This window comes from Haliotis asinina, chromosome 3, assembly GCF_037392515.1.
Source record: "Haliotis asinina isolate JCU_RB_2024 chromosome 3, JCU_Hal_asi_v2, whole genome shotgun sequence".
In the NCBI taxonomy this organism is placed as follows: Eukaryota; Metazoa; Mollusca; class Gastropoda; order Lepetellida; family Haliotidae; genus Haliotis; species Haliotis asinina.
The window spans coordinates 76,922,127-76,936,290 of record NC_090282.1 but is presented as its reverse complement, the minus strand read 5'-3'; the positions used below and the strand labels follow the sequence as shown (position 1 = coordinate 76,936,290).

The following is a 14,164-nucleotide window of genomic DNA, read 5'->3' as shown; positions in this document are numbered from 1 at the left end:
CATGCTGGAATGCTGACGACTGAAGTGTTAACAGAATGGAAGTGCTATTAGCAGAGATTTTTTTATGGATGTGGAAAGTTTTGTCGCTGCTATTCTATTCATATTATTGTATGAGAATCGTTTTAAATGTTGTGCGGTCGTTCTGTCAGTAAATTGTTGTGTTACTACATCCCTCTTTATTTCATTTTTTCATAATAGTATAATAAATCTATCTGAACAGTTGTAATTATCTTACATGATCACAATAGATCATGAAAATATCGCAGTTTGTTTACATATTGATAGATCACCAAAACCGTTAAACCCATCTTTCTCATTCACACCAATCTTGGAAATCGTGTGAAAGGTCATTACATCAATCATTCACTCATTTCAACTGAAATACTCATATCCTCCTATTCACTGACCATCATGTCAGCTTTCGATAAATAATGGCCGGACACATCATGCCAGTGTTAACGTAATTCAAAATCCAAACAGTTCTTGAAAATGGATCACCTGAGATTACGTTTCGAAACTACCGGCGAATAATCAACGCTTAAGCCTTTACGGCTATGTCAAACAGCGGAAATATTTCATAACGTTCTTGAGCTTGTTTGTTAGCTCTAGAAATTGCTGTGCAATGATGTGTCACCTATATACTCACAATACACAGTACGATAAAACCTACTGGAGGAAATATTCTGCATGTAATTTCGTTTTCGCTTTCCGTGGAAGAAGGTCCCGACATAAATTAGATGATCATATTTCGTCGCTCTTCCAACACCAATGGAGTTGTGGACAGTGTGCGGCGGACTACAAAGGATTTCCACCTGTGAGGGCATGAAGTACTATGAAATATTACTGTTTAAGGGCGTGGTCCGACACGTGTTAGGGATATTGTTTGCGCAATTAATGGTAAAATACATATATGTCATTTCAATGAAAGAGGAAAGGAATAAACTTTCTATATCCAGAAAAAACACGCATGTATATACACACACCACCACTAACAAAAACAACAACACACACACACACACACACACACACACACACACACACACACACACCACATAAACATAAACAAACAAACGCGCGCGCGCGATGCTTGGAAATATACAGACATAACCAACATAACTGAATTGTCCCCACCATACCAATGGATTTGTGAATATCAATGATTAAATTAATACAACTTCTTTAGCGCCTCGGGTGTCCTCTGAGCGCATACAACATGACGAACATTACCCCCGGATAATCCAAGCTGCCTGTAAGGCGCTAGAAGGTTAATGGTCATATGGACCTATCCCACCGGGTACCCGTTTCTGCTTGGTGACCAGAGGCACTTTCGAACAATCTCACTTGCCAAAAGGGAGACCACATGTGTTACGTGTGCGTCTTTTCGGGAACACACGTGCACGTGAAGATCCGGTTTATAATTCATCTTCAGTATCAGTATCTTGTGTGAAGCTAGGAGCCCCTTTCTTTTAAATAGGTTACTCAGTGATTCATCGATGCATCCAGTTCACATCCCGCAAATATCAGGGTTACAATTGATCTTCAGTAACCCATTATTGTCGTATGAGGCGATTAACGGGATCGATATGTAAGATTGTCTGACTTGGCTGACACATATCATCGCATCCCTATTGCGTAGAACGACCTTCGTGGTATTGCACACTGGATTGTCTGGTCTACACTCGATTATTTACACAGCGCCGTCACAGAATAGCTGGAATATTGCTGAAAGCGGCGTTAAACAACAATCACTCAATCCTGAAAGCCCAAGAAAGGTTTACTTCAATTATAGTTGATGAAGTCAGTGACAAGTGGGACAGGAAGTAGAAGGTTGCACTAAAGTACAGTATCAGTATCGATGTGCAAACAAGGACGTACACCACAAAACTGTCATTCTTCGTAACAGTTATGGTAAGACAGGGTAAGTTCGCATTTCTACTGATGATTCACCTAAATGATTGCATGAGAATGTTTCACAAGATAAACGGCCTATTTCATTCATCAAAGGTTCCTCAACAGTCTCACATTCAGAAGTGTAACGCCTCATACATGGGAATTTGCATTTGTCGTTAAAGGGAGACAGCCGTTTGAAATGTTGTACTTGGGGTCAACGTGGTTCTTGAGATGCCTTGATAATCAGTAGATGAGGACACTGCGAATATACAAAAGACTTACTGTGTCCATTTGTCTATTCTTTTAGGATGAACACCAGCACATCCCAGACAGACCGACCCCAAGGTAAGTGGACGTTGTATCAACAAATTCCAGTTTAGTGTTGGTGTGAGAGTGAAGCGGGGGGGGGGGGGGGGGAGTGGAGGTGTCACAGGTTGCTGTTTGCCTTGATATAACACACTTTTGAGTGTCTATACCCTCACCACTGCCCTGAAATGCACAGCTCAGTAGTTAGTTAATGACTCAAATGACTCCACAGCCCATTCGGCAGATGACCAGTACTGGAATGATACATCTAATTACACATGATTACAACAACCATTAATGTTTCAGAAAAACCATTACGTTCAGAAAACGGAAAATTGCATCTGACAGAATCTCAGAGCTTTTATTTAAGAACATTCCAGGGGGAGAATACCCCCATATTGGCTGGCTTCAATAGCGCTTCAAATTTGCTTCAAGTGAACTTGTTCTGACGCATAATGGATATACTGATTCAACTATTTTCGGCAGTTTCAGTGCATGAAATAGTCACATCTACATCAACTGGCTTGCTTGCGGTTATATTTGTCATAGAACTCATCACGTGCATCTACCGTGTACTCCGGTAAGTTCTACATTACGTCACCCCGTACACTAAACATGTGCGCATACGTATTCGTGAAAATAAGACTTTAGCTTCACGATATGCTCCCCATTTTCCTGTAGAGGCAAAAATTACCAGTACCTTGTGTGAAGCTAAGGACCACTTTCTCTATAAATACAATAGTGATTTATCGATCCACCCAGTTCACACCCGTGTTAGAACTGATCTTCAGTAACCCATGCTTGTCGCAAGTGGTGACTAACGGGACCGGGTACTCAGACTCGCTGTCTTGGTTGACAAAAGTGATTGTATCCCAATCACTGAATTGTCTGGTTCAGTTCGATTATTTACCGACATATACGGCTGGAATATTGCTGTATGCGGTGTAAAACTAAACTCGCTCATTCATCCGGACTCCAAACACGTAAAGTGTGTTTAAATCACCTTTTTGATATACGTATGTATTTGTGTTTTGTGCAGGCGTTTTTCTCCATGTTAGCAGATCCTAATGTTCCATCCAAAGTGGTCTCTTGTAGGGTCGGTGTACCCGCCCGCTCGTCCGGGTTCGATTCTCCACATGGATGCATGGAGTGGAGCCCATTTCTGGTATCCTCCCCCTTGATCTTGCTGGAATGTTGCTAAAGGCGGCGTAAGATCACAGTCACTCACTCACTCATCTGTTGAAAGGACACCTCAGGGTCAATGTTTTGTCTGTTCTTCTGTCACAGGTATCGCAGCGTCAGGAACAGGCGACGTGTGAGGGCCAACCTGAACTCAAGGCGGTGAGTCCAACTGGATGTTTCACTGTTAGTCCTAACCATATATTACATCCGCATATTAAGATTGGATCACGTACTATTATTGAGGGCATCGTGTGTTTAATGAGTACTCAATGACTGCTTGGGCCTTTCCTCAAATCTTGTATATCTATACTCCATAGCAAATGATTCCAGCTCCTTAAACGGGCAGCCTTAAAAAGGTTTTCTCACTCTGTGATCCACACATCCAGGTTTACTACCCTTACGCGGGTGGTTGGGTAGCCTAGTGGTTAAAGCATTCGCTTGTCACGCCTACGACCCAGGTTCGATTCCCCACTTGACTACAATATGTGAAGCCCATTTCTGGTGATCACGGGCGTGATATGGCTGGAATATTCCTACAACAGGCATAAAACCCTCCACACTCTCTACCCGTAGTACGGCTCAGGTAGCTCTTCGAAACAATATGCACTAAGTACGCTTCCTTGTTTAGTTCTAGGTTGACAACTAATTCTCGTGACGGTTCGATGAGCTGCCTGTCCAGAAGAAATGAAAGCAGCCAAAGTGTTTGTTTAGAAGCGGTAAACGGTAAGAGATTAATAGATTTAATAAGCCTACCCTTTACAACCAAGTGGATACTTCTAGATAACGGAGACGATGAGAGCAATGGTGACAACATAGCACGACCCCAAAGTCAGGTTTCCATATTATTCCATAGTATTTTATCATTGACCGAAGCCATACGTACCTGTCGATGGACAAACACTGACTGGTGTATACACGTGGATTGTAATTCAGAATCATTGATATCAAATCCGTTTGAATGTAAGAAGTAGAATTAATCCTGTTATTCTATTATGTGCTCTTAGTGTGAATGACTGGTATCCGTTAAACATTTCATGTTTAAAATAACTAGATCTGTAAATCACGATCATGTGTTGGTGCCACAAAATAGAGCAAAACAGACGTGAAGATCCGGGTTAGAATTTATCTTCAGTAACCAAATGCTTGTGACAAAAGGCAACTAACGGGAACGGGTGATCAGGCTCGCTGACTTGGTTGACACTTGTCATTGTATCCCAGTTGCCTGGATCGATGCTTGTTGTTGACTACGAGATTGTCTGGTCTAGACTGCAACAACCAACCAACAAACTTTACACTACAGTTAAGCTATTTATTTTAGAGCTCCAGTCACTCGGGAATGAAGCTGTTGACAACACAGTGTACGACTCCCTCAGCCTGCAACGTGGCCATCTCCAGAGACGTTCTTCGACAGAGAACCGCGAAACAGACATGAAGCGATGTCTACAACTCTTCCTCAGCACCAAGTGTTTATTCAAGCAGTTTGAAGTAAGTGTTAAATACACAGGTCAAACGTATGTACAAGTGGAAATAGGCAAATCTGATGCATGTTTGAGTTTTTTTCGACTGACATTACCCAATCGGGTTTCCTTTCGTAATTTGTACCTCAGTAGTGTCTGACCAGTCTCAAAATGCTTTGACCATGACCGAGCTTGAATAACATAGCAAAAGACAGCCCCTCCAAACACCCTACCCCTCACTTCGTGATAAATGAAGGTCGAGAGAGATCGGTGCCCGACCCAGTCATTGCAAAGGATATTGAAATGTGGTATTTGTTGTCGTCCTGTCTGGTGTTCGGCATTAGGGGTAAACAATGACATCTAAAATGTAAATTAATGTCGTTAATGTTTGATTGTCTACATGTTTACAGGATCTGCCCAGAGCCGACTATACGCTGTGTTGTGAAGCGCAAAAGGGAAATAACATCTGCAAGAACAGATACCGGGATGTTCTTCCTTGTAAGTAGCCCCTGAATACTGTAGGCCATACACAACTGTATGCGACGAACGCGGAAGTGTCACTGATATGTACTTTGTGAAATCACGAGACAACACGTTAAGTCATCCATAACTACTCGTGTCATTCCGGTCACGGAAAGAGGCGAGTAGTTACGAATGCATATTAACTAACTCAAGGGAGATAATTTGCATTTATATAAGCGTGGACGGGGATAACAATTCGTGGGAGATAATCTGCATGTCCCTAAAAGAAACAATGCATTTTGAGAGTGCCTCGTTTACCTCCCATTGTTGTGGACAGTTAGGCGACCGTATATTCCGGATTTCAAATCACAGTTTCATCTTAATGGTGAGTATAATTATTCACGGTAAGCTGCGAAGAGTTCCGTCCCTTTCGACATTCCGACCATTTAAGCAGGTACTTGGTGAACATTTAACATGAATACCAATACGACATTTAATAGAGCATTCGAATTTAATTGGTTCATCAAAATTAAAACTGAATCACGTTGGTGAAGAAAGATTTACTTTATGATGATAAAAACATCCCATAGCTTGTTTGTCGGCATTATTCCAGGGGTTTTCTGTGCATAATTCACAACGAGCAATATCGCTGAGGTAAAAGAACATGAAGGCAGCCAAGTTACTGAACGTTAGAATTAAGTTAAATTCACTTGCCTTGGACAAGAAGCAAATGTGGCTGTATTTACCACTTTGTAATGTCAAAAATATGCGGAAAGTCTTTTTCTGTAAATTTCACTGAGAAATATATTACCCATTGCAATGTTAATAAACCCTACTCATTCAGATGACAGCACTCGTGTTGTATTAAAACCGATCGCCGACAACGTCTCCAGCGGATACATCAATGCTAGCTACATCAAGGTATGTTGGTTGTTTATGGCACCATTAAACACACGTGGCGGAGGAAGTGTTCTAAACATCGTAACAGTTTGTTTTGAGCATTGTCTCCTAGACAACAGTCTCCGCTGACAGGCAAACTGTAGCGCAAATGGGCTGCGCAGCATAGAGAAAATGACAAGTCTTCTCTACATGCGAGCGAAGCGAGCAAAGGTTGGCAAAGTACTTTCTTCGCTTCAGTTCGACAAATATATTTTCATGTCAAAATAAAATCTCGCCACCATCAAAGGTATACACCCATTACTTCACTGGGCTGTGCTCTCCCATTCCCAACCACGTGTTGAACAATTACTCACGTGAAATACTTTTATTCAACATTTTAAGCGCAAATCGTGGTAGATCAAACCGTTCTTCGCCTCCATTCCCCTTTCCAGTTTCCGGGTCAACGGAGTGAAGGAACAGGAGGGTATATTTTGCATGAAATACTTAAAAGTGTTTTCATGTAGGATAAATGTGACGAAAATTCTAACAATAGCGACGACAGATAAGACAATTAAACTCCAACAGGTTCACGATAAAATTAGGCAATATGGTATTTCTTTTCAATTTCTGCTTATTCATGTTCCGTCACTCCGTTCAACTGGCGCGGGTAATGGACGCGAAGAACGATCTGAATACCATGAGTGGCGCTTAAAATGTTGAATAAACGATATTTCACGTGAGTAATGACTAAACATGGGGTAAGAAATGTGAGAGCACAAAGAAAGTGAGGAAATGGGAAAGTACCTTTGATGGTGGCGATATTTTATTTTGACATGAAAAATATTTGTCCAAATGAAGAGAGGAAAGTACGTAGCCAACCTTCGCTCGCTTCGCTCGCATATATGAAGACTTGCCATATTCTTTATGCTCCGCAACCACATTTCCGCTACAGTTTGCCTGTGGTTCAATGTTTAGAAATTTCCACTTTATGATTAACTACAAACACTGAACACAGTTGTGATGAACTCCTAGCCACTTACGTCCATGTTACGTGTAATCATTGTCTAACAAACAAATGGTCAGCGCAGCGAGGATCCGGGATAGAATAAGCCTTCAGCAACCGATGCGTGCCATAAAAGGCGACTATGCTTGTCGTAGAGGCAACTAACGGGTTTTACGCCGCACACAGCAATATTCCCACTATATGGTGACCATCTGTAAACAATCGAGTCTGGACCAGACAATCCAGTGATCAACATCACGGACATAGATCTGCGCATATGGGAACAGATGACGTGTCAACCAAATCAGCGAGCCTGACCACCCGATCACGTTAGTCGCGTCTTACATGCATGAGCTACTGACGATACATTTAACCCGGACCTTCACGGGTCGAATCTGACCCAAATTCACACGTATATACGCAGAGAAAAATAATTAATCGAAGAGCCAATCTTTACCGATTTATGAGAGCCTATAAAACATATAATAGTATAAATACAGAACTAAAAGAATATAGTCTATAACATACATATTTAATATTATGTACAATACTAGGTTAAGAGTATATAAGGGCATGTCGTCGCAGTAAAATTTTGAAGCAGGTTTGGACTGTACTAGGATACACCTGAGGATTGGACAGTTGAATCTAATCTTATCAACGTCACTCAGTTACCTAAAACTAACAGTAAGCTACTTTCAAACAAACACATTCTTTTCAAAAGAGTAGAGAGGGCAGAGCAGTAAAATATGACATTCATCTTCAGTACAATCTTTACAGTACGAACATGTTCATTCTTTTAGAGGAGTACAATTATATACGCAGGTTTAATGGCATTGTTCTGTTAATAGGGTGTTGGCAGCCTGCAGCAGTTCATAGCCGCTCAAGGTGAGCTATATCACTTCTGTGATATAAAGCGCCTAGTTTCCAGGTATAGCCTGCTCAACGGCGCTGAGAATAACTGCATAATAAAGGAGTAGTATGAATGATGAGATGGAGTCAGCAGACTTTTTAATAATATGAGCATTCCACTGCAGGGGTAGCTGTTACACACGTGGAAACTTTGCATGAGATTCTAACATTTTCCGCAAACTGACATCTTTGTATTTGATGTGTGAACGTGTTTTTGCCACTTCAAGCGTTGTTTATTCATTAATCACACACTTTTCATGACCACGGTCCTGAACTGACCATGGATGTGATGACCTAATCACACTGACCCGTGTTTTAAGGTCCTTTTCTGCGGGTTGTTCCTGACTTCTGGAGGATGATATGGGACACTGAATCTCGGCAGATTGTCATGCTTACAAACATCATCGAAGACGGAAAGGTTGAAAACTTTCAATTGATTCATCTTGTAAATATAGACTCCATTGTGATTTATATATATATATATATATATATATATATATATATACACACACACACACACACGCACGCACGCACGCACACACACACACACACACACACACACACACATATATATATATATTCTTTTAACCACCCTATTCTCAATACAACTGACCCACCAACGGGATTTAGTTATTTATACCATTAAAAAAGTAAGGATCTTCCATTTTGTGAGCATACCACTAGTCAGTGCCAATGCATATGAGAAAAAGTAATATATATATATCCATACGGATGAAACATTTCTATATATATATATATATATATATATATATATATATATATATATATATATATATATGTCCATTGATTCATTTCATATATAAAGTCAGTTGATTCATTTCATATGTATAATATACATTGATTCATTTCATGTGTATAACGTCTTTGGATACATTTAATGTATATAGTGTCTTTTGATACCTTTTAACATACGTCGTTTAGTTCATATTCTTTCCTACATTGACGTTAACAGGTTTGGCTGGGTTTGTTTTCATAACGTGCCGGAATATTCTCTGGAAACTTGATAAAGCATTGTCACTTGTTGTCATCGTGTAGCAATGTTGTTAGCACCGCGTTGATGCATGGTAAATCCAGAACTTCCCTGGGATATATTTCGGTGTTTACAGGTCTTGCAACTAACTAGCATCGGTTAACTGTGTGATGGGAGGTAGTATTGTGCACGTGAGATAAGTTTTACGACGCTTTTTAGAATATTTTAGCAATACCACGGCGGGGTACACCAGAAATGGGCCTCACACATTGTACCCATTTGGAAAAACAAACTTGAGCCTGACGAGCGAACGCCTTAACCACTAGACTGCCCCGCCACCCCTTTCCTAGTGAGTGGATGAGCTTTGTTTAACCATAGCTTTGAACAGTATTCCAACAATACCAAGGCATGAGAGCTTAATGGTGGAGGAACGCCGGAACGGACACCGGTTAAGATCTTCCGGTTCACACCAAGGGGACACAATTCTCTTCAGTGGACTGCAGCAACCACTGTGGTGCCCATGTCAGTGTAACACGGGTTAACATAGTGACACTTTACACAGAGTACCGAGATACAAATATAAACTGTGCTGTTTCAGATGAAGTGTGCCAAGTACTGGCCAGGCGAGATCGATGAAGTGAAGATCTTTGATGACATCACGGTAGAGTTTGTGCTGGAAGAAGTCAGCGATTCCTATGTAAAGAGGACGTTTAACATCAAGGTGTGTATGAAATATAACTTGTAGCTAAAATCCATTGGAGAAACAGGGCTGCATCACAGACGTAAGTATATGAAAGTCAGTTAGCTTTGTTCAGAAACCGGATTTCAACTGATTATGCACATTATGACAAACAACAAAATTAAACATTTTATATGTGGTCTCTTCACATGCCCACTAAAGGTGCTCCCAAAAAAATATTAATACACTTCCATGGAGGAATTTGAAGCTTTCGCTCTTAACGTTCACACACACACACACACACACACACACACACACACACACACACACACACACACACAGAGTCTCATTTCATTTCTCGCAAGTGCGTGAGAGGGTATGTGCATGTTTTTGTGTGTCGTCGAGTGAGTAACAGTACTAAAAATACTTTTGAGGAAGGACTATTTCAGCATCGCTTTTGCTTGTGATACCGTAACATTACTTTTGTGCCAGTCGGGAGAAGCGTTGAGGGAAGTATTCCATTACCACTACACCGCCTGGCCTGACTGTGATTCACCACGTGATGTGACGTCATTCCTCGACTTCCGGTCAGTGGTGTTCCGAGATGCGTCACCTGTACACGGACCAGTCATCGTCCACTGCAGGTAAGGAAACTTTCATTTTGTTTACTGAATCGACGGTGTTGAGTGTGGAGATGTAAACAAACATGCATTAACACATTAACACTCATTTACAGTGCTGGGATCGGCCGAACTGGGACATTCATCGCTCTGCACTACCTTCTGTCCCAGGCAAAAGCTGACGGAATTGTGGACGTATTTGGGTGTGTGTCTCAGCTCCGACAGCAGCGGATGGAGATGGTCCAGACACAGGTTGGTACAAAGGATGAACGGACGGAACTAGATCTTGTAACGAGGGTGTCGCCTACTCTCCTGAATCCTTTTATATCGGGAAAAGAACATTAAGAAGAAAACCATTACCCATTATATATATATATATATATATATATATATATATATATACTTAGGAAAAAAATGAAGTGACACATGTACTACTACATGTTCCCTTATTTGTTTCCATGAGTATATATAATTACGATTATATTGGCCTTCTGCGTACAACTTAGTTCATACTCTATAAGTAGATCCCATATCCCAGGTAGCAGAAGGGGGTTGTCAGCAGTTGCTGACTGCCCAATATTTGCTGACATTACGTTGCACAAATGATTCCAGTAACCATGTCCGGTTTAAACCCTAAATCATTTTTCAGTCCGTTCTCTGTATGTGTACTATTGTGAAGCCTGTCGGTGTTTGTTTCCAGGAACAGTATGCTTTCCTGTTCGAGGCGTTGTATGAATATACAAACGGAGCCTACAGTGCGTATCGGGCATACTCAGAGATGAGCCTTAACCTCGGGCTTGACATTGTAGTGGTAAGCACATACTCCGGCTCAGGCGGTATGTAGCATGGAGTTAGAGTATATCTTGTGTGGCATGTAGAACGACATGATGTGTGAATATCACACTTCCCGCAGTAATGGAGTATAGAGGTGCCGTTTAAACTCACTTTTTCCAAAGTGGGCATCTTTACCTTTTTCTTTAGGATTACGGTTGTTTTATTTCAGTTTCATTTATAAAATGACACTGCAAATGTTGACACAAGCATAAATCGTTAGCTGTCTGTGTTTTTCAGCGTTAATGTACGGTAGTTGTGCTACAAGCACAAGTAGTTTCGATGCGTTATTGTATAATGATTTTCACATAATGTCATCACCAGCAAGAGGGAAGTCTGTATTGAACTAACGTAGACATGTCCGGGGTAACCTTTCAGAAACTGAACCTCATACAGACTACACTGAATACAGGGTTATCCCCCTTTGAATATGTTGAGGTTTTCCCACAGTCACAGTCAGTGGGTTATGCCCTTCTCCTAAGTCTCTTTCTGCCACAGATCGTTGCTAAACTACACCTGATACACCTGAAGGCAGAAGCCAAACAAAACTTCTAACGGGGAACAAGCTAGGACTGACAATTATTCCAAAGGTGGTCCGATTTAAGGTTCTCCTGACAAACAAGGATAAGTTAGACCGGCGCAGAGAACGCGTTTACGAGAAGTAGGCGGTGCACGGCCATGAACAAACCCATTTGGTTTCTGAAAGGGAGGGCAGATGCAAACAAGTGCACATGCTGTGCATGAGGATGAAACTGATTCCTCGCATTGCTCATAAGACTCACACGTGGTCGGTGTAGCAACTATACTTGATCGCGACACCCATACAGGTCAATTGTCAGCTTATCCTTGTTTGCCAGTAATATGCTACTGCTGACAAAACCAACAATCGGAATCGGAATATATTGTACTTCATTCCAACTTCGTCTTTATGTGACGATAGGCGGAAGTATTTTATGTAAATATTTTGAGATTCGCTTTGCACTAGGAAAGATATATGATAGCCAGAAAATAACAATATCTGAGCACTTTTGAAAATAGCATGATATATACGTATAACTGTCCGAGAGGCAAGCTGTTTAGAGGAAGTGTGTGATCCGTTAGCAAGAATTTACATCACATGTTCGTGATAAATTATTAGAAAAGTTTTCATGTTGAATATTTTACCGTGTGAAAGGAAACATTTAAGAATATCAATTTTTCTGTTTCCAGACGCGCCTGTAAGACCCAGAATCTTTCCATCTCAACGAGGTCAACATCAACTGTACATCCGAACGTACTTCTTATGTAAACAAATCATACAATATACCTGTAAAATACATGTTCTTGTTGAGATCACGCTTTGTGTTTTAATCCTTGCCTTACTGAGTGGGTGAGTTAAAAATTTAAGTCACATCGGCAATATTTCAGCCACGTCGGGACTAAATCCTGGTATTAAACCGGGCGGTCAGCGTAGTGCTGCCATGTATACAGACGCATATACAAATTCCGCTTTTAAGCAGGCATGGGAATTACATCTTGTTTGTGGCAAGTACATTTATGGCCCATTGTGTAGGACTGAGTGACAAATGGTACATACTAACATTTTACTGTTTTAAAGTAGGTGGGCCATATCTAATGAAAACAACCGAGAGGCGAACGGTTTTATGCGTATGCAGCAGTTATTAGCGCAAGTAGACGGTGGCGCTATAGAGGATCATTTACACTTCAAATGATAGAAGAGAATCAGCCAGAAGAACATATTTCAAAAATTCGAACCGCATTCGAGAGAGAATGCCAAAAGATGTTTTTTCAAGCTTTGCAAGAATGCGACTCCCAAATGCTACCTGACATTTCAGTGACGTGTGGTCAAGTATGCGATTTAGCGGTGTTTTGATGATGTCGGGACCCATCTGAAGAGCATTCGGGACGTTCAGACTGTATTCGACCTGTATTCCAACTTCAATCGAAATATTCCGATACATCTGAAGAACATTCCACCTGAAGTCTAGCACCTATCGAGATGCATACCGACTCATTCAAGACATTCTGATAGGATTTGAAGTGGCTAGTCTTTGCTATTCTCCGTCCAATATACTGCTTACAATGCAGTACGAATACTTAGACTACAGTACGAATACTTAGACTGCAGTAAGAATACTTAGACTGCAGTAAGAATACTTAGACTGTAGTTTGAATGCACCTGAAATGCCGTTCGATATTTTTCCTTTTCGAAAGTACCTCGAACGTTTTCAACATGTTCAAAACATTCGGGTTTACATGAATTGACCTGAATAGTTGGACTGCACCCGGAATGAAGCAAGAACGTTTAGAATCTCCAGGAATCTCCAGAAATTTTCATTCCGGCTCATTCTGCCTAAACTGTGACGGGGTATCTGGTTAGATGTATATAAAGTTCACCTTCTCCGATCGGCATTTAGGCAGACCTATCCCTATAACACACAATCACTCCATGTAGATTACCAAATCTAGTGATACCAAATAACTATATATCATCGGTTTATAACGACACCATTAAGAAGCGGCAATGAACCTTGTCTAACAAAATTCCATAAACGCAGGAAACTATCATATTTACTAACAGTGTAAATACGGTAATGATAAGGCACTGGGAAAGGTGTCTAGATAAACGTGAGGTTCGTCCCTGAGTGAACAAGGTTACGTGAACAAGGTTACATACCTGACAACTCTCATGCAATTGGCTTGAGAAAAATAAAAAAAAATGATTTGGTGAAATTTAAAAGATGTTCGTTTGTTTTGTTTAAAGTAGAGATGCTAGGACTCTTTGTGGTTTTCGCATCCATGAAACGATCCCGTACTCTTAGAGACAAGCACATAAAATTGGCAATCTAACCCACCCAACCACCGCGAATGATTTTGGATTTTAGATTACTTACTGTGTGTACCATTCTGACGAGTAAACTGGCACAGCTCCAACAATGTTCTTAGAAAGTGATC

The 14,164-nt window shown here is 40.9% G+C and overlaps 1 protein-coding gene across 2 annotated transcripts; it reads left to right on the top strand.

The window, feature by feature from the left end:
• The first annotated feature begins 1,838 nt into the window (after positions 1-1,838).
• Positions 1,839-12,544, top strand: LOC137277089 (receptor-type tyrosine-protein phosphatase kappa-like). Of its 2 annotated transcripts, XM_067808749.1 has the most exons (16): positions 1,858-1,918; positions 2,198-2,235; positions 2,683-2,776; positions 3,484-3,537; positions 4,007-4,101; positions 4,697-4,863; positions 5,246-5,333; positions 6,142-6,218; positions 8,028-8,064; positions 8,409-8,506; positions 9,678-9,800; positions 10,251-10,402; positions 10,495-10,630; positions 11,079-11,189; positions 11,708-11,799; positions 12,419-12,544. In XM_067808749.1, the coding sequence occupies exons 2-15, from the start codon at positions 2,199-2,201 to the stop codon at positions 11,762-11,764; spliced, it is 1,326 nt and encodes a 441-aa protein (XP_067664850.1). In that variant the 5' UTR covers positions 1,858-1,918; position 2,198; the 3' UTR covers positions 11,765-11,799; positions 12,419-12,544. The 2 variants fall into 2 exon arrangements, with proteins under 2 accessions (XP_067664851.1, XP_067664850.1); XM_067808750.1 differs by lacking the exon at positions 11,708-11,799 and having other exon boundaries at positions 1,839-1,918.
• Positions 12,545-14,164: the final 1,620 nt, after the last annotated feature.